Raw genomic sequence first — 22,952 nt, 5'->3', positions numbered from 1 at the left:
GCAGCGCCGCCCCTTCGGCCCCCACCCGTTCCTCTCACGTCTCCATCGCCCCCCCCCAAACCATTCCGTATCCCGTACCCAGCGGCCCTGCGGGCCTCTCCTGCTCCATCATCAAGGATCTCTCTTCCATCCCCGAAGTCTTCGCAGCCCTCGCTGCCAACCCCTCCTTCGCCGACCGTCCCGCTCTTGTTGACCTCCACCATCCCGGCGATGACTCCCTCACTTTTTCAGAGCTCCACGACCGCGTCTCCTGCTTTGCTGCTGGTCTCGCCCGCCTCGGCCTGCGCCCGCGCGACGTCGTCTCCTTCATCTCGGAAAACTCCCACCGATGGCTCATTGCAGATCTCGCTATCATGACCAGAGGCGCCGCTGCCGCTGTTAGAGGCGTAGCCGCCCCCGTCCCGGAGCTGAAATACATTTACGAGCACTCCAGGAGCTCCGCGCTTTTCGTTGAAGACACAGCCGTCCTGGATAGGCTCGTTGCTGCGGGCCTAGATCGCGCAAAAGTCCGCTTCGTCGTCGTCCTGTTTGGTGATGTCGATTCGTACAAGGATGCTCAGCTTCCCGTCTACTCGTATGCGCATGTCCTCGACCTCGGCTTCAAGCCCACCAGCGAGGAGTTGGGTTGCGGTATCGAGCGTCCCGATGTTGCCACCGCGCTGTACACAAGCGGCACCACTGGGAACCCCAAGGGTGTCGTACTCACACATGGTAACATTCTTTCTCAACTTGAGGATATTAGTCTCGGCGCCAAGTTAGACCCAGTTCCGGGCGAGGTCTTCGTCTCTGTCCTTCCGTGCTGGCATGTTTTTGAGCGCACAGCCGCTTACTGGGTACTCAGCAAGGGCGTCACCTTGGTGTATTCCAACAGGAGGCACTTTAGGGAAGATCTGGCCGCGCACAAACCCCACATGCTTATTTCTGTCCCCCGCGTGTTTGAGAATCTCCACGCCGCGATCACAGCCAAGCTTGAGGCGGCGTCCTCTGTGCGCAAGACCCTTTTCGCCATGTTCTTTGCTATCTCGCTCGCGTTTGTCAAGGCGCGAAGACGGGTGCGCAAGCTTGACGTTCAGTACAACGGCGGTGGGGGTGTGATCGGGAAGCTTGTCAATATGTTGCAAATGACTTTGCTCATGCCGTTGTACGCTTTGGCGAATAAGCTCATTTGGTCCAAGATTCGACAAGGCACCGGTGGTCGCCTGCGGATGTGTTTGTCCGGTGGAGGATCGATTGCTGGGTATCTTGAGGATTTTTTCGAATGTGCGGGAATTGATATTTGCGTTGGGTACGGGCTTACGGAGACGGCGCCCGTGATTGCAAATCGATTTGGCGAGCATAACGTTCGTGGCTCGACAGGTATGAGCCTGCCGCGTGCGTACGTGAAGATTGTTGATACGGAGACTGGGCAGACTGTACCACACGGGGAGCAGGGAACGCTTTTCACGACTGGTCCGTATGTGTTTTCCGAGTACTTGAGGGACCCAGAAGCGACTGCAAAGGCTTTTGACTCGGAGGGGTGGTTTAACACTGGTGATCTTGCGTACTTTGCAAATGAAGGAGACCTTGTGATCACAGGGCGAAGCAAGGACGTCATCGTCCTTTCGAATGGCGAAAACATAGAGCCTGCACCAATCGAGGGCGCTATTCTTGCATCTCCAATGGTGGACCAGGTCATGATGGTGGGACAGGACGAGAAGGTGTTGGGGGCTCTGGTGGTCCCGAAGCTAGAGTACCTGGAAAAGGAAGGCATGATCGATCCAGCTTATCGAAGAGAGATTGAGCAGCTGCAAGAAGACCCACTTGCAAATGCTACCAATTTGCGAAAGGCCGAAGTCGAGCTCGACAAAAACACAGCTTTTCGCAAGGCCCTCACTAGCGAAATCAACTCTCGAAATAACGAGCGCATATCTTATAGCTCGAATGATCGCATTGTGCATGTCCGCGTTCTTCTGGTGCCGTTTACGGTCGAGAATGGGATGATGACTCAAACGCTCAAGATCAAGAAGAACATTGTGGAAAAAGTGTACTCGGGTGAGATTGCAGAAATGTACCATGGCAAGTAAATTCAAGCGGTACTCCGTTTCTAGAAGACTATCTATAATATTCACAATTGAACTTGTTCGACAAACGATCGTGTTAGGGCTAGAAGGCGTCCTGCGTTCCAGAACTTAGTCTATAGATGACGACTGGTATTGCATTTCTAGGGAGGCAAAACCGTCGATCTCGACAGACCTCGATTTGACTGTGAGCGCTTCCGAACCCTACGAGGGAGACTTTGAGCTTTGATTGAAGCGCGCAAGGTTCCTTCGACAAAACCAGCAACCGCTAATACCGTAGCACCTCGCAAATTCTACTGTGAACGCATTAGAATGCGTGATTAGAGATTTTTGCCCGTCGGAGACAAGTCAGCCCCATACCGATACGCCCCAAAGCAGACTACATCGCCGTCAAGAACTCGACGGGGGGCAACACCCACTCTCTCACCCGTCGCCTCGGCTTGGCATCCGCCACCGAGCTGAACCATAAATAATCGGCAATAGGTACAGGGTTACCTTCCACGGCCATCTCCAATTTGAGTGACTTATCTCGCGGATCGTACGCATCGGCCGGGCCAGGGTTGAGCATAACCGACCTGAGCTTTGGTGGGGGCTGAAGGACTGGGCTCACCCCCTCGGCCTCCCTGGCCTTGTTGGCGCGCCTCTCAATCCCCAAAAGCTGAGCCTCGATTCTCGCCTTGACGCCGTACTCAAACTTGACATGGTCGCTGCCCATCAAGCAAAGCATGACGGCATCCGGGTTTGCCTGCATCGCCTGCACTGTGCAGGTGGCCATGGCTTCATCTCTTAACACACGGGCCGTGTAAAACGAGGCAAAGTTGGCCGTGTTTGGAAGCAAGCCCCTCCTATAATGTGAGGCATAGCTCGGGGTGATAATCTCGCTAATGTACCTCTTGAAGGCCGGGAGTTTGGAAATCGTGACAAAAGCTGCCGGATCCCCTATGTGTGCGCGCATCTCCTCTGCAGACAAGTTTTCAATCCCTCCCTCTGCCTTGACCTTGCTGAGCACCTCGGAATTGAGCGAGAGCGCGACGAGCGGGATGTGATACTTACGGCACACGCGCAATACGGGCAAGTAGTTTTCATATGGCCATACCCAGCGCGTCTCCCATTCAGTCTCTACGTACAAGCCCAGCTCGTCCAGGTTCCCTGAGACAAAGCGATCCAGGGCATCCTGGAAGCGCTGTTGCACCATCTCCAGCCCGACGACGAGCTCGCCCTTACGCCTCAATTCATCAATGATCCTTGCTTCGAGAGCGTGGTCTACAAGCGAATTGTGGTGCTCGCCCAAAAGGACGGCGCGGGCAGTCGCCGTGTCGTCAATAACCTCGGCAATGGAGAGCGGGGTGAGGTTGACATCGGACAGCGACGTTGGGACGACTGAAAAGACAGTGTACGCAGGCGGGGCCTTAGCCGGGGTCACGGTCGTGCAAGTGGCAGGCCAACATAGCGTGGCGGCGCGGGGGGCGGGTGTGGGCAGTACCAGCCCCGCAGCGGCAGCGGCCAATGTACGCAGCAGGCGGCGGCGGGGAAGCGAGGTGGCGCACGTGCAGTGGAGGCGCGGGCGGCGAACGGTCTTGTGGCGGACGGGGCGCGGGGGCGGCTGCGTGGGGAGTGCAGGCGGCGGGAGGAAGACGGACATGAGAGCTGTGTTCTGGGCGAAGTGTGGGTCGAGCGGGAAGCAAGTTTGCAGAGACGGCACAAGGGAGGGGGCGGTTAAGTTAACGTCAAGTCGCAGAACACGTCACAGCGAGGTTTTTTTTGTGGAAAAGCGTGTTGGGCCGAGTTTTCGGTGAGATCGTGGCGGCGAGGTTGCTTGTTGCTTGGCGGCGTGACGTGTCGCGAGGTGCCAAGTGTCGCGTGGATATTGGTCAGTGCAGGCAGTGGCGAGCTGCACTGCAGACCGCAGCTGCCGACCGCAGCTGCCGACCGCGGCTGTAGACACTTCACAGCCTCGGGGGTCGCCCCTGGAAAAGGCTGGGGGTGCGTGGAGCGGCTCGGTGGTTAGCTATCGCTCCAGGTGTGGAAGAGAACGAGGATGAGGACGCAGCCTAAAAGCCAGAGTGCCAGACCGTAGCCCGCGCCGCGAGTGAAGGCGGCGCGGGCGGAGCGGGCGGGCGGTGCAACGTAGACGACAACGGCTACGGGGAGCGGGCCGCACAGGGCGCCGATAAAGAAGCCTTGGTGGAAGGCAAGGGGGTTGGGGGAAGCTGAGGAAGAGTAGAGAGATTGAGGCGGGGAGGAAGGTGGGGAGATGTCTGGGTTGTCGGGAGGAGTCATGTGGCGTGCGCATTTGGGAAGGACGGTTGCGGCTGCGTGTGTGGGATGTGGGAATGGGCAGTCCTGCAGAACCACAAAACCCTTGAGCACGGAATCCGCTTGTTGGAGTAGAAAAAAGGCTGTTCCCGGACGCACCGTACAGTACCCAAGGGTACAGTAGGCGAGGCGAGGTTTTCCCCCACGGTGTTCCTACCATCTCTGTTCCAACCTCATCCTGCTGTCTTCTGGTCCAATCCACGTGTAAACAGCGGGGAAGACTTTCGGCAGCAGACCCCATTGTGATTTTCAAACGTCATACAAAGCAAAACGGGTGCAGTTCGCACTGAAGAAGCCCCAAGCACTTAGAAAGCCTGTAGCCAGGCCAGTCCCGTTCTGAGCTTCTTTCTCAACTGGCAACTGGCCCTCATCACACAGCTCACATGCTCGCACGCAGTGCAGTACGCCCTCCCCCGTAATGATTGCAGTGCAATCCTACCGTATGGTCACCCCGCCATCTGCCGTTTTACCATGACTATGTATACACTTTGTATAAACAATGCTTTGACTTAGGTACCGCACCCACTGACGGCAGATTGATGTTGACAGAGATGCCGTAGAAATATTTCAACATGAACCACTTCTCTCACATGTTCTCTATCGGATTTCGACTTTTTCATCATCAAATCAATTTTTAGTCAGACCTCTGCATAGACACAATATCTTGTTGAATAATTTAATTTTCTCCACCGGCCACTGCCGCCGGATGTAATACTTCTTAGTACAATACTTAGTACGAACGAACGGAATGTTCGTTTCCCCTCGATTCTACATTTTCAACTCTCAAAGGACGAAAATGAGCCCATATGATGAAAAATGCTTCCTTTCTTAAAAAATATATCTGGAAAGGTAGAGGCGAATATGAACCAATACGTAATCGCCCTTTAACTTCCCAGATATAGTATTGCCAGTAGTGGCAGTCATGGTATGCAAAGATCGCTATGCCAATCGAGACAGGGACACCCCTAAATAGTGAGTCATGGGTGCTCGTCAGATTTTTGGCAGAGCTCTGCACACATCGTTGTGTCTTATGCTGTCACTCTAGCTGGTCCCAGCATATTTCAGATGTTGTGATGCATTCGTATCCACAAAGGACAAATCACATTTCCCGCAAGATGATTTTTTTTCTAAAGACGGGTGTAGAATAATTCGTAAGCTCCAGGAGAGAACAACTGGCAGATGAGATGTTAAATAGCTACATACGATGGGAATCCCTATGCGAAAAGCAAGTATAGCCTTTGAATTGACATATTTGAATAGTTGCTGCAATGTGAAAAATACCGCAATACTAGAAGGATCCTGTTTGATTTTGGGAAAGTTCTTTTCAAGGTAAGTCACCGGCTCTAGGATCGTTTTCTAGTGAACTACCCAGTTGTGTGTGTGTTTTTTGTTCTAGGAATTTTTACTGAATGCCACTTTTTCCGGCGTTTTTCGAGGCCACTCATTACTTTACATGAGGGATATAAGATATCTACATGCAGTGTACCTTTTTTTTGTATGTTACTTATGCAAACGCTAGTTGGTCAGTGAAAGAGGTTCTCTGCAAAATTCTTATCAGAGCTGTGGCCGACCCACGGGTATTGGGAGCTTGAGTCTCGGTCCTATACTTGTTGTGTGCTTTGCGCACACTCTGTCAAGATAAGCTAGGATTGTTTCATGAGCGACACGAAGGTGATGCAATCAGATGCGGTAGACTTTTCTTCTGCGTTCATTGTGACATTTCTCCATTTAATTTTTTTTTTGCACTTAGAAAAAACATCTCACAAGCGCATCTTTGCTGATAGATTGAAGAGAATCCCATTAGTAAGGCCCGGAAGCACTCTGGAATAGCATTTTCAGTTGCCTCTAACGAATGCCTCCACTTACTCTATAATCCACTGTCCATTTCCTCACTCACGCGTATATATACGCGTATATGGATTTCCTGTATAGCAAAAGCTATCACGGACATGTGCTCATAAATATTACTAAATTGCAATAATTGTATGACATATCGTATGGTGTCCGTGTAGATACACGCCAATATTATAAAAATGGAGAATGCACGAAATCGTGGCCTAAGAAGCGTGCATGCGGTGATCGTGGACAGGGAAATGGATGGACCTGTTGAGGTTATGCGAATAGCATGCATGCTTGTATCGGGGATTGACGGCATAGAGAACAAGAGTCCATACCGAGCGATTGAGGTCTGCCGTATGTCCATACAATAGATGTACGATACAGAAGACCTCAGGTCGCTCCCTCCCCAGAACAGTTGGCAGATCACGAGTCTTGAGCCTTCCACTTTAAGCTTCCATCCCGGGTTCCACTATCTCGGGCCAGTTGGAACTACCACACTGATGTACAGTGGTACATCCACCAACCCCCCTGAGTACATCCACCACAGCCTCGTCCGCCATCGAACACCTCGACCCGTCCCACCTGCACCGTATTACCTCCAATTCCACCCTGAAACCCCCGACACACCTGCACCCTCCAAAAATACTTTCCCACCACCCTCCCGCCCCTCCCCATCCCCATCCCCTCCCCCATCTCAATGTCACCCCCGTAACTCCGCGTCCCCTCCCTACCCGCTCTCGCCATGACCAACTCCTCCTTCCCCACCGCCCCACCACGGGTCCGCTTCAAGCGCGTCCGCCCCCCCGTCCTTCACCTTACCCCTCACCCCTGCCTCATTCCCACCCCCCGCTTCCCGCCCGCTTCAGTCTCGCCCACCGCTACCTACCTCAAGCAATATCTCCGCCATGTCACCACCAAGACTCCCGCCGCCGCTGCCCTCGACATCGACGTCAAGAACGAGCCCTTGCTTTCACACGTCCCACATCGTGGCAAAGCGCTACTCCCCGACAAGCCCCTCCCCGCCCCACCGCAATCCACTATCACAGACGTATCCGTTCCGTCTCCGCCGCCGTCTAGCCCGGCCGTCCTGCCACCGTCCAGTCCCGCCGTCCCGCCACCGCGCTCGACCAACGGTCTCTCAGATACGACGCTTCCCTCCCAGGAAATACGCACGTCACCCTCGCTGCCAGACATGCCCGACTCTCCGCCGGTGTCGCACCCAGCCACGTCGTCGGATAGCGTGCATGCCGCGCCCTTGGCGGAAGCATCCGACTGCCCGTGGGAGCTGACGTCTGCGCAGCTGGAGCAGACGCTGGCCAACGTGGCGCTGCTGCATCCACCGGACGCGGTCGTCGAAAGGCTCTGGAAGCGCGAGGTCGACGCCGCCATGCAGCGCGCCACTGAGCGTAAGCTCGTGCTGCGACAACACTTGAAGGACGAGGCTCTGCATAACCCCCCTGAGGGTGTGTCTAGGGCAAAGCTGGTGAGCAGAAGGGAGGCAAAGGTTACGTGGGAGTTTCGCTTGATGCAGATCGATGAGCTGAAGGAGCATGTCAAGACGCTGGTCAAGAGGAACGCTTTGCTCTCCGCCGCAAGTGTCAGGATGAGAGAGAGGATGAAAGAATTTGAACGCGGGGGAGGGGAAGGTGTTAAGGCGGCGGGCCCGGGGGATTAAGTGGATGTTGCGTATGTATATACTGTATTAGGATATCGGGTGGAGGTGATGGAGGTGGCGGTCCCGTTTGACTATACTTGTGTTTTGTTCAGTGTTGCTGTTATTTGTACAGAGGGGATGTGGGAATGTGTAGCAAATGTATAGATCAGTTGTAGTGGTGCTGATTATACAAATAATCGTCTGGTGCCTCTGCCTCTGTCGGCTTCGGTGCAGCTGTTGAATTCGTGTGGATCAACGTGGAGGAAGTCGTCCGTGTTGGAGTCATAGTGTGAGGTTGCTGACTACTGTGTATGCACATGGAGTTGTTTTAAAAGGTTCGGAAGGTGGCAGAGCAAACTTGCAGTGGCACTAGAATGTAACATGCATTGCGTGTAGATTTGCGGGAGACTGCATGACGAGCTCGTCCGCCAGGTCAAGGTAAGGAATGAAGATATGCAACTGCACAACTGACTGGCAACCGGGCAGGAACACCGGACTGGCGCGCTGTAAGCGAATGCATTACTTTGCATGCAGTATTCCCATTGGGACACTTGGGCGCAAACGGCAGGTATGCACAAGTGCTTGGGCAGGCCGATAACGCCACCACACGTAGAGACTCGTTCCGCTTCTCTCCGTGCCCAAACGCTCTAGCCCCAGAGGCCTCCGTACATAGCAAACCGTTTAGAAAGCACGCGTACTTCGGGCGACTCGCCCATAAAACCTAGACGCAAACCTAGACCGAAAGCGGCTGCGTCGCCAAAGAGAGAAGAGAGGTACACGCGAACATGCCGAGACAAATGCTGGCCAGATTCTACCATCCGTGCCTTGCTGTCTTTGCATTTTAACAGGGTATATGCCCACAATAGACCCGGCACAAACCCGTACGTACGCCTCGTTGCAGCTGTCTCTAGCTGTCTCTGAGCTCGTGGGCGACCGCTGAGGCTGTTCCAATCAAGTCGGGCTTCGGTCCGGACACCGTTTTTGAGAGCCGGAGATGCTGTCGGCCGCTAGACCCTTCTGCATCTCTATAGCGCTGCGAGCTTCCGCTCTCCTGCTCAGGAGCGCTGCACGCACACATTGCTAAACAAACGCGGCACACATTGGCGACGGGCGAAGACGGTGTAGCACACAGCACATGGCGTGCATTCCCCCCCCCCCTCCCCTCCCCACGGACCTAAAATGCAACAGCCGCCCCATCATTGAAACACGCACGATTTGTTGGAGGGCCGCCCGGGCCACCCTTGATACAGTATTTCGCATATTAAAAAAAACTGCCAAACCTCGTCTCCCCAACAATTATTTCCCTTCCGAATTCTTCAAGCCCTCAAACACCCACCTCCTTCCATCCCGTCCCACCACGCTCCCCCCCTGCACCCCTCTCCTCGCCACCCTCAAACCCAAACCCCAACCCCGCCTCTGCAACCTCGCCACGATCCCCATGGACGCTTCCTACCCGTCCTTCCATTACACTCCCTTCCGCCATCCCAAGCCACGCCCCCTTCCGCACGCCTCTCCCACAACGCCTTCGCATCCCCTCGCGCAGGGCCTCTCTCCCTCCTGCACAGTCTTTCCGGAAACCGCCACTCCCCCGCCTGTGCCCCAGTTGCTCTACCAACCCACGCACAGGCCGCGGACAGTCTCGCCTCCGGCCGCCGCCAGACATGACTATTTTCGCTGGCAGATGCAACCCAGGACCGCCGATGTGTCGGGCCCCCACCCCGTGGCCGCTTTGCGCGATGACTTTGAACCGCGCCATGATGCCGCGCTGGGCGCCTGGTATCCCTTTGCGCACGGGCTCCACAGCCACACCGGTTTGACTGTTTTCAGGGACCAGGCAAGCATTTCCGCCCGCGCGAGGAGGCAGGCATGGGTTGACGCCAACGTCGTGGAGGGCAGACAGAATTCCCCGCCGGAGACGTGCGACCAAGCTTCCCGCCCATACCCCGAGGAGGTAGCTTTTGTGGATGTCATGGGCGACCTGGAGGTAGAACTGGCGGAGGGGGAGGGGGAGGATTACGAGGTTTGGCACGAGGCCCAGAGGCAAGTTGAGGAAAGCTATTATGCCACCCGCCCGTGGTCAATTCCAGGTACGGGAAGAAGCGGCCAGCCGTGCAGGGGGCGGACCAATGGTCCAAATGGCGGCATTTGGGGCAAGCCAGCTAGAAGACCGGATAGGGATGGTGAAATAACCGCAGAACAGGCCGCAAATGGCATTGATATGCAGGGTATTCCATGGGAGAACCTTCCGTTTTCCAGAGAGGACTATCGCGCGACTAGACTCAGGGACAATACGTCGCCTAACCTGAGGAGGGATTCCACGGACATGAACGAATCGTTGCGCGATGAGCTCAAGACAAAGCCCACGAAGGGCGCCACGTTCTATGAGTTCTTTCGGAATACTAGGCAGGTCAAGTGCTCCATTGTGCACTTTCAGCTGAGGAATCTCGCTTGGGCCACTAGTGAGCATGATGTGTTTGTTATGCACGATGCTGCTGTTGTGCACTGGGACGCAGCATCGAGGAGAAAACGCCAGGTGCTCGACCTGAGTGGTTCTGGAAATGCCGTAGCTAACGGCCTGGGAATGGTTCAGATTTCTACCATGATTGCGAAGGAAGACCTGGTCATTGCGGGTGGCTTCTATGGTGAGATGATTGCGAAAAACCTGAAGAACGGCACCATCATTCACAATAAGCGCATCACTTATGACGAAAACGCCATCACCAATGCAATCGATATCTTCGGAAGCACTATTATGACGAGCAACAACGATTGCTGCGTTCGATGCTTTGATATGAGTACGTTTCAGAAAAAGTCGTCCTTCGAGTTTGCCAAAGCGGTTAACCATGCCACTAGACAACCGAATGGCAAAATGGTCGCTGTTGCTGGCGATCATCACTCGATTCAGGTGATTGACGGCGACAAAGGTGACAGAATAGCTCTCTTGCGTGGGCACGAGGACTTTTCATTTGCAACCAGCTGGCATCCGAATGGACGCATGTTTGCCACTGGATCCCAGGACAAGACTTGTCGCATCTGGGATGTCCGAAACATGTCTCAGTCGTTTTGCGTTCTTGATGCTGTGGGTGGGGCCGTACGCTCTCTCCGCTTTTCGTCCTGTGGAACCCACCTCATGATGGCCGAGCCGCGTGACTTTGTACACATATTTGACGTCAATCGCGGAGAGTTTGATACGTGCCAGGAAATTGACCTTTTCGGAGAAATCGCTGGAATCGCGTTAACTCCGAGTGCAGAAGGTTTGTATATTGCCGTTAGTGATCGGACCTACTCGAGTTTGATCGAGTTCAAAAGACGGACGGATTCGTTCGTGTCCGAAGTTTTAGTGTAGTACCACCAAGAAGAATGTCAGTCGTACTAGCATCCTTGCACAAGTTCCAACATGCAGCTAGACCATTGAACAGTCCCATCTTTCTTTCGCTTATCTAATAAAGTTGCCATACGTTGTCTGGACCCATGCCAAGAAAACGGCCACTCGCTCCGTAGTAAATTTCGGATTGTTTCGCCCGAGCGTAGTTTGTGAAGCCGCTTAGAACAGCAGAGCCGAAGCTAGCTTGTCAAGATTGATTTACGGACAAAAAATCCCTTGTGACAACCTGCAACAACCTGCAACGGCTGTCGATAACAATTCTGCGGCTGCTCCTTTTCTTCGTCTGCAAAATGGCTCCCTGTGTTGAGTGTGAGAGAATATCTGAATCGACGAGCCATTTTTTCCCGCTTCTTTGGTTGCAGAGTTTATCCTTGTCTTCTGCAAGAATCTTGCGAATGACCGAAAGACTTTCTCGCAACGACCGCAAACCCCCGCTACGACAACAAATGAATCGGGACATGCCCAACTTAATGATACTTTCGACAAGCACGAATATGTGTGAAGGGATCCAGTGGTATCCCTTGTAGAGACGGTACGTGACAGCCAAACAGTTCAAAGCGAATACTGTAGCGGCATGCAGCAATCCTCTCTGGCATGAAAAAAAAAAGAAGCAAAGTCGGATTGTTGCACTGGCAACATGGGCGGGCAACTAAAGTGATCAGACATTGCTGTCTGCAGAGGCAATAGACTTTGATCAGAGACAAGAATTGCGGAAGCACTTACAGGATGGTAATTGAGCGATTGATGAAACTCGCGATGGTGTGTATTGACCATCAAACGAGGATGCGATAGTAGAAAAACACCTAAGAAATCCCTCCAACAATTATGAGAAACATACCAGGACGACACCTGTCGATCAGAACGGGTCGCGAAGCTGGACGGAAGACTTTTGAGTTCTTTCTTCCAGGAGGAACAAAAAGAGGAAATGTGTTTTGCGGCATGCGACTTGAGAGCGTGCCGGACTTTCGCCGTAAGCCGTGGCGAGAATGTTCAACTACTCAAGTTGGTGTGCAGGATTTGGTCAAAGTCCCACGCTATGAACAAACGCCTCACGATGCTGCATATGTTCAACTTCCAAAACAACTTTGTAGTTGATTGGTTGTGATTGCGGTTACAGATGTATCGCATTTGTCAGAGGGGTGTGAGAGTCCATATGACTGCAATCATGATGGTATTGTGTGCTTTCCAACTATTTCTATTAAGCCACTTTGTCGAGTTGGAAGTTTTCTTTTGCCGTCACCGGTTCTGCTTGTCTGTTCTTACGTGGGCATAGCACCCGATTTCTACAAGCTTGACGTCCCATACCCTTTGATGATGCAGACGAAAAATCACCTGGAAGACCAAACGAGATACATGGTGTTGTACTGTGTCTGGGACGTCTGTAAAACACTATTCTACGTGATCCGTGATGTCTGCTGGACTTGTCTGCGATACTGTACCCAAATTTTGTAGCGGAGGTCTCTGTATGAAAGACTTTCAATTAAAGTAGCCCATGTGGCGCCCTGAACTTTTCCATTTTCTCTTTAAAGGAATTCCATGAAGCAACGAGCCCTGTGCTGAGCTGTACACCCTATGATCAAGGGTGGCGTTTGGTAAGAAGATTATGCATGCATGAAGTAACGGTACCCTTAGCCAATGGCACAGTAGACACAGCGAATGGATCAAAAAGCTTGCAAGCGAAATATTCTTGTACTGCATATTTGCTTCTGTGCATCGTAGAGAAATTACTGGTTGTTGTGGTAACTTATCTCCCAAAATCCTTCCATTCATTTTTTGGGCCAGCCCTCCACCAGTTCGTATTGCGGTTCGTATTGCGTTCACATCCTGAAAGGAGAAGAGGACGACGTGTTTGCCACAAACCTTGACCCATATCCTTCTGAACCAACACAAGGCCAAGACTGGGCACTGCCTAAGGCTAGAGAAAAGTAACGCCTGGACAGTCAAGAGTCTGATTAGCAGGTCACACCACGTTTGCGTCATACTTGCCATGGCCCCCACCTCCTCTCGCTCAAAGAGTAAGTCTTCGTCGCCCAGGAAAAGTAGCAGCGCGTCCTCGCGTTCGAAAAGCTCTAAGTCAAAGCCGCCGTCAAAGAACACGTCGAAGTCGTCTTCTTCAACAAAGACCTCAAAGCCACATTCCTCGAATTCTTCTTCACGAGAGAAAGCAAAGCAAGGCAGTGCTTCTCAATCAAAGTCTAGAAAGACTGAGAGTTCATCGCGAAAGAAGACTACCAAGGCCTTATCAGACGGGGACTATCCGCCGGGAACGTATTTTGACGACGACAGTCCTTCTCGCCATCGCCAAAAGCATCGTCAGCGAGACTACATACCGCCTCCCCACTTTCCATCTGCAGGGTCTTCGCGGCCACCCATGTACGGCATGCCTCCAGCGTCGGTCGCCGGGAAAGTTGGAGGCCAAGGTTTGAAATCGGTTTTCAAAGGAAGCAAAAAGGCGCTGCGCTTCTGCGCAGAGACAGGCTTAGAATTCCTCGAGTTGTAAGATATTTTCTCTGATGTGGTGCTGCCCTGCTCATCTCCACGTTTCGGTCAACATCGTTGCCTCAGCACCTGCTCTTGGGCCAGTGCAAAGTTTTAGTTTCCTGAGAGTCGATATGTAGTTGTTTGAAAGTTTCAGGGTATCTGCTATTAGGAAAGTTGAAAAATGAATTCTCGGATCTTGCCGCTCATGCAAAGCCAAGAATGGCTTATACTGTTGTTTTGCCCCACAGCTTTGGAGTTTAGAGATGAACTATTGTATGGTATCCATCCCGTCAAGTGTTTTAATTGGCGTGCCGATGAGGGGGGTAGAATGCGGTGTTGCACGAGACTCCGTCCTCTGCAAATAGCTATTTCACAAAAACATAAAAACGTGCAGTTGTATTGACAGGAGATGCTCGTCTGACTACTGTTTGTGCGTAGTACAACAGGACAAGTTCTCACGAAGATATGAATTAAACTTTCAGATGTAGGTTCATAGAGCTCTGCAGGTGCATATAGTCGCCGTAGGCGGATCCAGACGGCTGTCATCGCTGGCGGCCTACTTACGAAACACGCGCTTGTTTCATGATTGCCGACAACAGCATGTTAGACACGCAGCTATCTCAAACCAAACCGCCTCAACCCCCCCCCCCCCCCCCCCCCCCCGAAAGCGAAGTATGTGGAAAATGCTGCATGCGCCCATGTTACTGACTCCCTGTGAAAAATCGGCCTCCCTCCCCTACTGCGCCATCGGCACAGTGGCAACTGCGGTTGGGAAAGGCACTGCTCCATGGGGGTCGTTGTGAACGATGGTTTACTGTGATCCACTGAGGGAAAGGCAATGGGAGGGGGCACCACGTTGCCATGGCATGTTTGGTGCGGCCTGTATGGAAAAAGCGAGAGAAGATGAGGCGGTAAAAAAGGTTTTCCCACGTCATAGAAATATGGAGGACGATGCAAGGGGTGCTCTGATGAGCTTTTTTGAAAAGAAAGAGGTGTATTGTTGCCCGCACTGCACTGTACATGGTGCACTCATATATTCTTGGGCCAGTGGCGACAGTCTTCTTCCACAAGTACAGTCAGTGTCAACAGCGCACGGCTGTGTACAGCGCACGCCCAAGACAGTTCCGGAATGTGCATTAAACATGACCTCCACTAAACCAAAAGAGAAGGCGGCTCTGAAATAACCCTAAAAATATCTATTTGCTGGCTCTTTCGTGCCACCGGCCTCTGCCCAATATCTTCTTGCACTTTTAAGAGGCCATGATCATGTGTACACTCAAAGAGAAAATAGGTTGCGAAGAGCATCCCTCCGTTGCCACAGCCTTGCTCTCACGAGGTCCATCCTCTCTCCGCGGCTGCATCTTGTGCCTATGCATTTTTTATGACCGATGCTCACCGTCCTCTTTTCCAGCCATTCACCGGAAGGACACGCTGCGACATGTCGCATCTTCATGAGCAACTACGGCTGCCACCCAGACCTTAAGACCGCGTCTCTCACTGAGCCATCTCATATGCCAAACGCTATAAAGACATCAAGCCCCGCGTTCGGCAGGCAAGGGGCTAGTCCTCCTCCAGAAGTACTTGCTACTTTCACAACTCGCCTTCTTCTTCTTCCTCTCGCCTCCTCAACCCTTTTCCCCTTAACACACAGCCTTCTGCACGCAACATGGGCGCCTTCTGCCGCATGCTTCAGAAAAGTCGCGATTGCTCCGCCAACTTCATAACCAAACTGGAAATCAATATGCGCATTCACAAGGCCCGGTTCCTCCCCTCACTTCCCAGCTCGACAACCTTGTCTGAGGAATCGCAGGACTTAAGGCCCATTGCTTTGGATATGTAAGTTGACTAATGGCTTGCATTAAGATGCACCTTGTGTCGTCGCGCCTCATTGTAGCTAAATGGTAGGTACCCAAACGTCGTTTTGAACAACTTCTCACAGTTTCGCCTCTTCGCCTTGCTGCATCTACACAGGCAACCAAAGTTTCCAGATAGACCAGTTGACACCATCGGCTCAACGCCCCATCAAGGCGCTGCGTACCAGTACGTAGCTTAATGGCCACCGCACCAACCCCTTTCTGCATCTCGATACTGAGTCAAAGGATCTACCCTCATCTCATCGACCCCGGCATACGTTTTCAACTCGTGTATACTATCAAGCGGACCGGAAAGCCATCATACCTTACAAGCTAGCGAGCTCTCCCTCCTCTTTTGGGCATAATGTCATTGTGATATGGTCCTCCATCTGGGGAATAGATAGCAACTATGTCAGTCATCACGTAGGATGCCACACAATAACTTAATGAGCTGGAATGCATGCCATGGGCACCTACCCACGACACCCCTGTGATGCATCGATGCTGACCAACCTTCAACTGAACAACCCATGTAAAAACATGACCATATCCATCCGGCGAACCACTCTAGTAGCGACTCGGCAGTCCGATACAGAGTCCTACGGAAGCTCCTGATCTTCTCCGAAAAGAATGCGCAGAGCCGATGTGAGCGCGAAAGATAGCGCTAGTAGAGCGAGCGACATCGCAAACATAGGCCGAGTTGCCCTTGCGTCGATTCCGGCATTGTTGTTCTCTGTGAGCTGTCCAAACGCACGGAGCACGGATCCTCACGGTACCGTGGTGACAGGGCATTGAATCTAGGACAGCAGCGAGTGAATCACTGCGCATCTCTTCGTTCGAAGCGTAAACGCATCTCGATTTCTGTCATATAGACGGTTGCTCGGTTATACGAAGGTTGTGGCATGGCTTGATGGGTCTGCATTGAGAGGCGAGCGGGGTGCGAAAGCCGCTGGACGTGGACGTACAGGCTCTCTCCGGATGCACAGGAAGGAAGTCTTGCCGCGAACGGTGAGGGTGAGTTATGGATGAATGAGCTGGTTGTTCGTCTGGGGGCTCTGTGATTAGAGCTCTGTTGATGCAGGTGCAGGTTAACTGACTATTTCGATAGCATGAAGGCGGCATGTTGCAGGCAGGGTGTTCATATCTGGGTGGAGTGGTGCTGGTGCTTGTTTAATCGGGGAGGAGTCGGCCCATGGTGTACTACCCTTCGAACATGTGCCTGGTCCCCGTCTCATATCTGAAAATAAAGTCGAAGATTCATGCTGTAGGGCATGGGATATATAGAGAGGCTTCAGGGCTTCTGTGAGGGAGGTTCTCATTAGCCTCTGTGATGACGTGGAACAGGGTTGCACAGGGCAGTAGGTTCGCCAATAGTTTTGATATGGCGCAAAGCGGTGACTAAATGCACATGTGAACTGTTCGAAGTGATCGAGTGTGGGTATCTGGTGCTTCTTCCAGTATCCCATAGGTCAGGTATCTTCGCATCGAGGCAGGTGTACTCTCTGGAATGGCAGGTCCAAGAGCTCTTGATGGGAAAAGGATTCTGCTGGGCTTATCCTCGAATGTAGTCTTTCGCAATCTAGTTTGGGGATTGAACAAAAGGAAACTCTGTTGAAGGAGATAGACGTCCAAAATAGACGTCCAAAGTCGGAAAGGAGAGTCAATTTGTATGAGACCTTGTACAGAGGTTGAAATAATCCACCATAATCTTACCAAAACAAACAAGGAGCAAGGAGCACTACATCAATCCAATCAGTGCAAGCATAGTTTAAGTATCGTTTTGAGCACGTGGCTGCACAACAACAACGAAGAGCGTCTTCGTTATCTGCTAAAGCCACCTCGAGGCGCGTAAAGGGATGCCGTTCACTACAGTACCACACGACATGGTGGATTTCGCGAAATCGCATTGAGATGCACAATACTGTGCTTGGTCCCCCACTACGTTCCACAGACCTATCCGAGCCAATCGCGTTCCCGCATTGCACCGCCGTTAACACAGTCTCTTTGCTCCCCGCTCCTGCAGCATCGTGACATTGAAACTTCATCCGCCATCTCCCTGCCCTCACCTTCGCCCTTCTCCACGTCCTTCGCTTGCCATGATCCGCGGCCTAGCCTTCCTCCACAGCGTCCCGCTGCACCAACTCCGCCGCCCTCTAACCGCCCTTTCCCCCCTCTCTGCCCTCACCACGCGCGCCCTTCACGCCACCCGCACCACTATGACCTCCTCTACACGCACCGAAACCGACACCATGGGCCCTGTCGACGTGCCCACCTCCCGCTACTGGGGCGCCCAAACACAGCGCTCGCTCACCAACTTTGACATTTGCCGCTCCACTGACCGTATGCCCACCCCCGTCATCCACGCCTTCGGCGTCCTCAAGGAAGCCACGGCCTTCGTCAACAGCAGCTTCGGCCTTGACCCTTCGCTCGCAGAGGCCATTCAAGCTGCCGCCCGTGAGGTCTCATCCGGAAAGCTGGACGATCACTTCCCCCTCGTCGTTTGGCAGACAGGCTCCGGTACCCAGTCCAACATGAACGTGAACGAGGTGGTGTCCAACCGTGCCATCGAAATGCTGGGCGGCGAATTGGGCTCCAAGTCTCCCGTCCACCCGAACGATCACGTCAACAAAAGCCAGTCCTCCAACGACACCTTTCCCACGGCCATGCACATAGCGCTCGCCCGCGAGGTCACCTCTCATCTCATCCCATCCCTTACTGCCCTTGCAAATGAGTTTGACGCCAAGGCGCGCGAGTTTGACACCATCATCAAGATCGGGCGCACGCACTGCATGGACGCCACCCCCCTGACAGTCGGGCAGGAGTTTTCGGGCTACGTGCGTCAGCTACGCCAGGCCGTGACGCGGATCGAAACAACGTTGCCAGATGTATACGAGCTGGCCATCGGCGGGACGGCAGTCGGCACGGGGCTCAACGCGCCGGTCGGGTTTGCAGAACAGGTGGCGGACAAGGTGGCGCTGCTCACAGGACTGCCGTTCACGTCGGCGCAGAACAAGTTCGAGGCGCTAGCGTCGCACGACGCGGTGGTGGCGACGAGCGGGGCACTCAATGGGGCAGCGACGGGGGTGATGAAGATCGCGAATGACATCCGGATGCTGGGATCCGGACCGCGATGCGGGCTGGGCGAGCTGAAACTACCGCCCAACGAACCCGGGAGTTCGATCATGCCGGGCAAAGTGAACCCGACGCAGTGTGAGGCGGTGACAATGGCGTGCGCGCAAGTGGTCGGAAATCACGTGGCTGTGACAGTGGGAGGGATGAATGGGCACTTTGAGCTCAACGTGTTTAAACCTCTGATGATCTACAATGCGCTGCACAGCGTACGGCTGCTCGCTGACTCGGCAGAGTCCTTCCGGAAAAACTGCGTGGCCGGGTTGCAAGTGGACGAGGGGCGCGTTAACGAGCTGCTGAACAGCAGCCTGATGCTGGTGACAGCGCTCAACAGCGAGATCGGATACGACAAGGCGGCCAAGATCGCTAAGCATGCGCACGAAAAGGGAATGACGCTGCGCGCCTCGGCGATCGAGCACGGGATGACCGGGGAAAGATTTGACGAGGTGGTGGTGCCCGCAAACATGATCGGCCCCAAGTAGGCTAGGTAGCAAAGACTAAAACGATTTTGACCACAAGCGTTGCGGTCGGCGTTTATTCCGCGCCAAAGGCTATTCGTCGTCGACCTTCAGCCCCGGGCGCCAGGGAATGCGGACCTTGGGGTTTCCGTGGCGCACCTACTCGCGACGCGGTGGACGCATGATACAGGCGGGAGTTGACTCAAGGCGGAGCGTTAGCTTCCGCTACAAGTGCGGCAGCAAGTGGTGGGGCGGGATGGGGACGTACCATTTTGCTCTCCGACAGGTAAAACACGGGGACGCACAAGGCGGCGGTGAGAACGAAAGCGGCGGCGGTATTGGCACGCCACGCGCGCGGAAACGCCCACCACCCGCCGGAAGGCGACCACACCTCCTTAGGGTACGGGAAGCGTCCGTCGCCGCCCATGTCGCGCGCAAGTGCAAGCGGGAGAGCCGTCCGCGCCGAGTGGAAGCAGGCGTGCGTGCGTAGGGGAAGAGAGCGAGGTGCGTGGGAGGTGTGGCGAATCGGTGGCGATGGCCACTACGAAGGAGATCGCGCATGGCGATCGGGACGGAGAGAAAGACGCGCGGTATCGCGGGCGGCTGTAAGCCTGCCCGGCTGACAGAGTGGAAGGCCGTGCATTTACAATTCGGGCTAAGACAAGAGCGCGTGCACGGACACGCGCTCTTTACTTTGTGGTGGCTGAGGCTGTGGCTGGGCGGCGTCGTCGTCCTCGTCCTCGTCATAGTTGTCCTCCTCATCATAGTTATCGTCGACTGGGTGGTGTTGCGGGTGCTGGTCGGGTGCGGGCGGCGCGGGCGGCGCAGGCGGGGCGACGACGTCGTCGGTGTCCGGCTTGTCTGCGGCGGCAACGCGGCGCTTCTTCGGCTCGGCGGCGGCGGCGCTGCCGGCCTCCGCGCGGGCGGCGCGGCGGTCGGCCGGCGAGCGTGCGCGCTTACCCTCGTCGCCGCTGACGTGCCGGACGATGGGGCGCAGGAAGTCGAAGGCGTCGTTGCGCGCGACGCAGGTCTTGAGGTGGAGCGGGGTGACGGTGCGCGTGTGGCGCTCGCGGGCGACGTCTGCGGCTTCGCGGAGCACGTCCTCCATCATGCACTCGAGGGCCTTGGCGACCAGGACCGGCGTGACGGTGGCGATCTTGCCCACTTCCTCGTCCGACTGCATCATCTTCTTGATGCGCGCCACCGGAAAGGCGGACGTCCCCTTGCGTCGGCCCATCGCTTACAGTGCCGAACGGGGAATTCAAAAATTTCCAGTTTTTGAGCCTTGCCCGCTTCGCCGGGTGGGGGCGGCTGGCACCCCGCGAAAGCATGGGCGCGCCTCGTTTTATACACCGCACTTTCCCCTCCCTGAAACACCGCCACACCGCCACACCGCCACACCTCCCACTCCCCGTCATCCTTGCCACTCGTGTAAGTCTCCCTTTGCCCTTTGCCCCGCTGTAATTCTACCCGCTCCTCCAGTCAACACCTGTACACGTGCACAATTTCGATACAGTATTCGCCGATACAGCATTCCTTTTTAACGTTAACAAAACAAACAAAAACTCATTTTCCTTAATTCCTCTAGAAGTCGTCGCTCAAAAAGTCGGCGCTTCTCCTCGCGCCCCCAGAATTTCTGCCCCGCCCCTGGTACCCACCGCCGCCGCCACCGCCACTATACCCTCCTCCTCCCTGCCCTCCCCCGTACCCTCCACTATCCCTCCTGCCGCCACTATACCCGCCATCTCTTCTTCCATACCCGCTCTCTCGTCGCTGATATCCACCTCCACCGCCGTCTCTCCTTCCATATCCACCTCCACCTCCACCACCACGACTGTCACGACTGTCACTCCTGTAAGACCCTCTTCTAGCACCGCCGTTTCGATCATACCGCCCGCCGCCTCCGCCGGACCGGCCACCGCCACCCCTTCGGTCAAACCTTCCACCGCCCCTTCTCTCAATCTCCTTCAACTGCGGCACCCCGGACGCCACACGCAACTTAATCTCCGCATCCTCCCCGAGTTTCTCACTCGCTCCCACCAGCCCTAGTGCCGCGTCGGAAATTACGTCAACCACCGCGCTTCCATCCCTGCACATCCGGATCAGGCCCACACGGCTCTCCGTCTCCGCCGCTCGCGCTAGGTCCGAGATGAACCTCATCGCCAACCCAGGCGAGATTTCCCGTTCCCCAGACACCACAACAGTCCGCATACCCTTCTCCCCACTTAGGATGCTTCGGTCTTCGAGTCGAGTCCGTCGCCCAGCAATCGCCAGAATCGCCGCCAGCTTCTCCGCCGTATCCTCAGCGCCAGATGCAAGCATTTCTTCTGCTCGAGGCAGTAGATGCTTGATCACGCGCTCATCTACTCCAGATATGTTGTCGAGCGCAACGTTCACGGCCGCTTCCAATGCCGTTTCCGGAGCTGGCGCCACTTCCATGTCAAACCGGATCCTGCATTCGCGCTCGAGATTGCGAAGGTTACGACTTTCACGGTCGGAGTACATCACTACAGCAGTCCCAGACTTCCCAGCACGCCCGGTACGCCCCGCACGATGAATGTAGCTTTCCGCATCATTCGGGACGCGATACTGAATCACAACGTCCACACCGGAGATATCCAGCCCACGAGCCGCCACGTCTGTCGCCACCAGCACCTGAAACTGTCCCTGCCTAAACTGGCTCAGCGTCACTTCTCTCTGCTTTTGTGAGACATCTCCGTGTAAAACTGCCGCTCCACATCCATCCAGTGACCCAGACGTAGCGAGCTCGTCCGCCTCACGTTTGGTCTCCGTGAAAACGATCGCACGACTCGGTCCACGCTTGATTGTGTCCTCACACCTTCCCTGGCTATGCACTGCAATCACATCCGCCAGCAGTCCCGCTCGTGCCTCATCTCGCTCTGGCACGCGCACGGCGCAGTGACGCACTGTCGTTGACGCCATAGAGCCGGATGTAACAGCATCAAACGTCACAACGTCCTTCTTCTGGAACTGGGAGGCAAGGTTCTTCACCCACCGTGGCACTGTCGCTGAAAACAAGATCACCTGACGTTCATTCTCAGGCGGCAGCGTCTCAAATATCGTCTCGACGTCCTGTGCAAAACCCATACTAAGCATCTCATCTGCTTCATCAAGAACGGCAAACGAGATATTATCGAGCCTTAAATTGCCCTTGTTCAAGTGGTCCATGATCCTTCCCGGTGTTCCTACGACGACATCCACACCCCTCCTTAATGCGTTCTCCTGCGGCCCGTAACCAACACCGCCATAGAAGCACTCGACAGACAAGCCAAGCCCTTGCCCCAAGTGAGACATCTCCCTGGACACTTGCTTCGCAAGCTCGCGCGTCGGCGCGAGTACAATGCATCCCGGGCCTTCACCTCTCGGCTTGGGTCCGCCACGCTCCTTCCGAATGATCGCCAGGCGTTCCATGATCGGAAGCCCAAAAGCGAGCGTCTTCCCTGTCCCCGTGCGTGACTTTGCAATAATATCCTTGCCCTCAAAAAGCAGATCAAATGTGCCAGCCTGCACCTCGGTCGTGTGCGTAATGTCATTCTTCTTAAGCATCTGTATGGTGCGTGGCGACAGGCGGAAGGACTCCAACGGGGGCCCCATACCGTCCTTGATAATGGGTTTTCCCGCTTTGGTGCGGAACGGATCGACGGTCTCCTCCGGCACCTCAGGCTCTTCCGGCACCTCAGGGGCGTCGAAGTCGATTGAGAGGGCAGCGGCAGGGTCCAGCGTAGTGGCTTCGGCAAAGCCGACGTCCGACTCAGGGCT

The 22,952-nt window shown here is 54.6% G+C and overlaps 12 protein-coding genes; 7 read left to right on the top strand and 5 right to left on the bottom strand.

Moving 5' to 3' along the window:
• Positions 1 to 2,124, top strand: part of CHC_T00008500001 (acid-thiol ligase) — a 2,353-nt gene extending 229 nt beyond the window's left edge. Inside the window, 2 exon segments of the mRNA XM_005717970.1 lie at positions 1 to 2,063; positions 2,064 to 2,124. The exon segment at positions 1 to 2,063 is cut by the window's left edge and continues 229 nt beyond it. Coding sequence (XP_005718027.1) covers positions 1 to 2,063 — 2,063 coding nt within the window. The 3' untranslated portion in view covers positions 2,064 to 2,124.
• A 312-nt stretch (positions 2,125 to 2,436) lies between these two features.
• Positions 2,437 to 3,252, bottom strand: CHC_T00006337001 (hypothetical protein). The gene has a single exon (XM_005717969.1). It carries the CDS (start codon positions 3,250 to 3,252, stop codon positions 2,437 to 2,439), a length of 816 nt encoding a protein of 271 aa, XP_005718026.1.
• A 43-nt stretch (positions 3,253 to 3,295) lies between these two features.
• On the top strand, positions 3,296 to 3,853 carry CHC_T00006336001 (hypothetical protein). Its single transcript, XM_005717968.1, has one exon. The coding sequence runs from the start codon at positions 3,296 to 3,298 to the stop codon at positions 3,851 to 3,853; it is 558 nt and encodes a 185-aa protein (XP_005718025.1).
• A 3,551-nt stretch (positions 3,854 to 7,404) lies between these two features.
• Positions 7,405 to 8,216, top strand: CHC_T00006335001 (hypothetical protein). XM_005717967.1 is given in 2 exon segments: positions 7,405 to 7,887; positions 7,888 to 8,216. 1 exon segment carries the CDS (start codon positions 7,405 to 7,407, stop codon positions 7,885 to 7,887), a length of 483 nt encoding a protein of 160 aa, XP_005718024.1. The 3' UTR covers positions 7,888 to 8,216.
• Positions 8,217 to 9,001: 785 nt separating this feature from the next.
• On the top strand, positions 9,002 to 11,334 carry CHC_T00009429001 (WD40 repeat-containing protein). XM_005717966.1 is given in 2 exon segments: positions 9,002 to 11,212; positions 11,213 to 11,334. The coding sequence occupies 1 exon segment, from the start codon at positions 9,002 to 9,004 to the stop codon at positions 11,210 to 11,212; it is 2,211 nt and encodes a 736-aa protein (XP_005718023.1). The 3' UTR covers positions 11,213 to 11,334.
• Positions 11,335 to 12,858: 1,524 nt separating this feature from the next.
• On the top strand, positions 12,859 to 14,219 carry CHC_T00006334001 (hypothetical protein). XM_005717965.1 is given in 2 exon segments: positions 12,859 to 13,116; positions 13,117 to 14,219. 1 exon segment carries the CDS (start codon positions 12,859 to 12,861, stop codon positions 13,114 to 13,116), a length of 258 nt encoding a protein of 85 aa, XP_005718022.1. The 3' UTR covers positions 13,117 to 14,219.
• A 1,018-nt stretch (positions 14,220 to 15,237) lies between these two features.
• CHC_T00006333001 (hypothetical protein) lies at positions 15,238 to 16,147 on the top strand. XM_005717964.1 is given in 4 exon segments: positions 15,238 to 15,398; positions 15,399 to 15,568; positions 15,704 to 15,785; positions 15,786 to 16,147. 2 exon segments carry the CDS (start codon positions 15,399 to 15,401, stop codon positions 15,783 to 15,785), a joined length of 252 nt encoding a protein of 83 aa, XP_005718021.1. The 5' UTR covers positions 15,238 to 15,398; the 3' UTR covers positions 15,786 to 16,147.
• A 302-nt stretch (positions 16,148 to 16,449) lies between these two features.
• On the bottom strand, positions 16,450 to 16,707 carry CHC_T00006332001 (hypothetical protein). The gene has a single exon (XM_005717963.1). It carries the CDS (start codon positions 16,705 to 16,707, stop codon positions 16,450 to 16,452), a length of 258 nt encoding a protein of 85 aa, XP_005718020.1.
• Positions 16,708 to 17,801: 1,094 nt separating this feature from the next.
• Positions 17,802 to 19,270, top strand: CHC_T00008951001 (fumarate hydratase precursor). XM_005717962.1 is given in 2 exon segments: positions 17,802 to 19,196; positions 19,197 to 19,270. 1 exon segment carries the CDS (start codon positions 17,802 to 17,804, stop codon positions 19,194 to 19,196), a length of 1,395 nt encoding a protein of 464 aa, XP_005718019.1. The 3' UTR covers positions 19,197 to 19,270.
• A 12-nt stretch (positions 19,271 to 19,282) lies between these two features.
• CHC_T00006331001 (hypothetical protein) lies at positions 19,283 to 19,733 on the bottom strand. Its single transcript, XM_005717961.1, has 2 exons — positions 19,441 to 19,733; positions 19,283 to 19,331 (listed from the first exon to the last, which is right to left on the bottom strand). The coding sequence occupies exons 1-2, from the start codon at positions 19,731 to 19,733 to the stop codon at positions 19,283 to 19,285; spliced, it is 342 nt and encodes a 113-aa protein (XP_005718018.1).
• Positions 19,734 to 19,797: 64 nt separating this feature from the next.
• CHC_T00006330001 (hypothetical protein) lies at positions 19,798 to 20,409 on the bottom strand. XM_005717960.1 is given in 2 exon segments: positions 19,798 to 19,827; positions 19,828 to 20,409. 1 exon segment carries the CDS (start codon positions 20,407 to 20,409, stop codon positions 19,828 to 19,830), a length of 582 nt encoding a protein of 193 aa, XP_005718017.1. The 3' UTR covers positions 19,798 to 19,827.
• A 347-nt stretch (positions 20,410 to 20,756) lies between these two features.
• Positions 20,757 to 22,787, bottom strand: CHC_T00010296001 (DEAD (Asp-Glu-Ala-Asp) box polypeptide 21-like, putative). Its single transcript, XM_005717959.1, has one exon. It carries the CDS (start codon positions 22,785 to 22,787, stop codon positions 20,757 to 20,759), a length of 2,031 nt encoding a protein of 676 aa, XP_005718016.1.
• Positions 22,788 to 22,952: the final 165 nt, after the last annotated feature.

This window comes from Chondrus crispus, genomic scaffold (genome assembly GCF_000350225.1).
Source record: "Chondrus crispus Stackhouse genomic scaffold, scaffold_4, whole genome shotgun sequence".
In the NCBI taxonomy this organism is placed as follows: Eukaryota; Rhodophyta; class Florideophyceae; order Gigartinales; family Gigartinaceae; genus Chondrus; species Chondrus crispus.
This window is presented reverse-complemented; position numbering and strand designations above follow the sequence as displayed.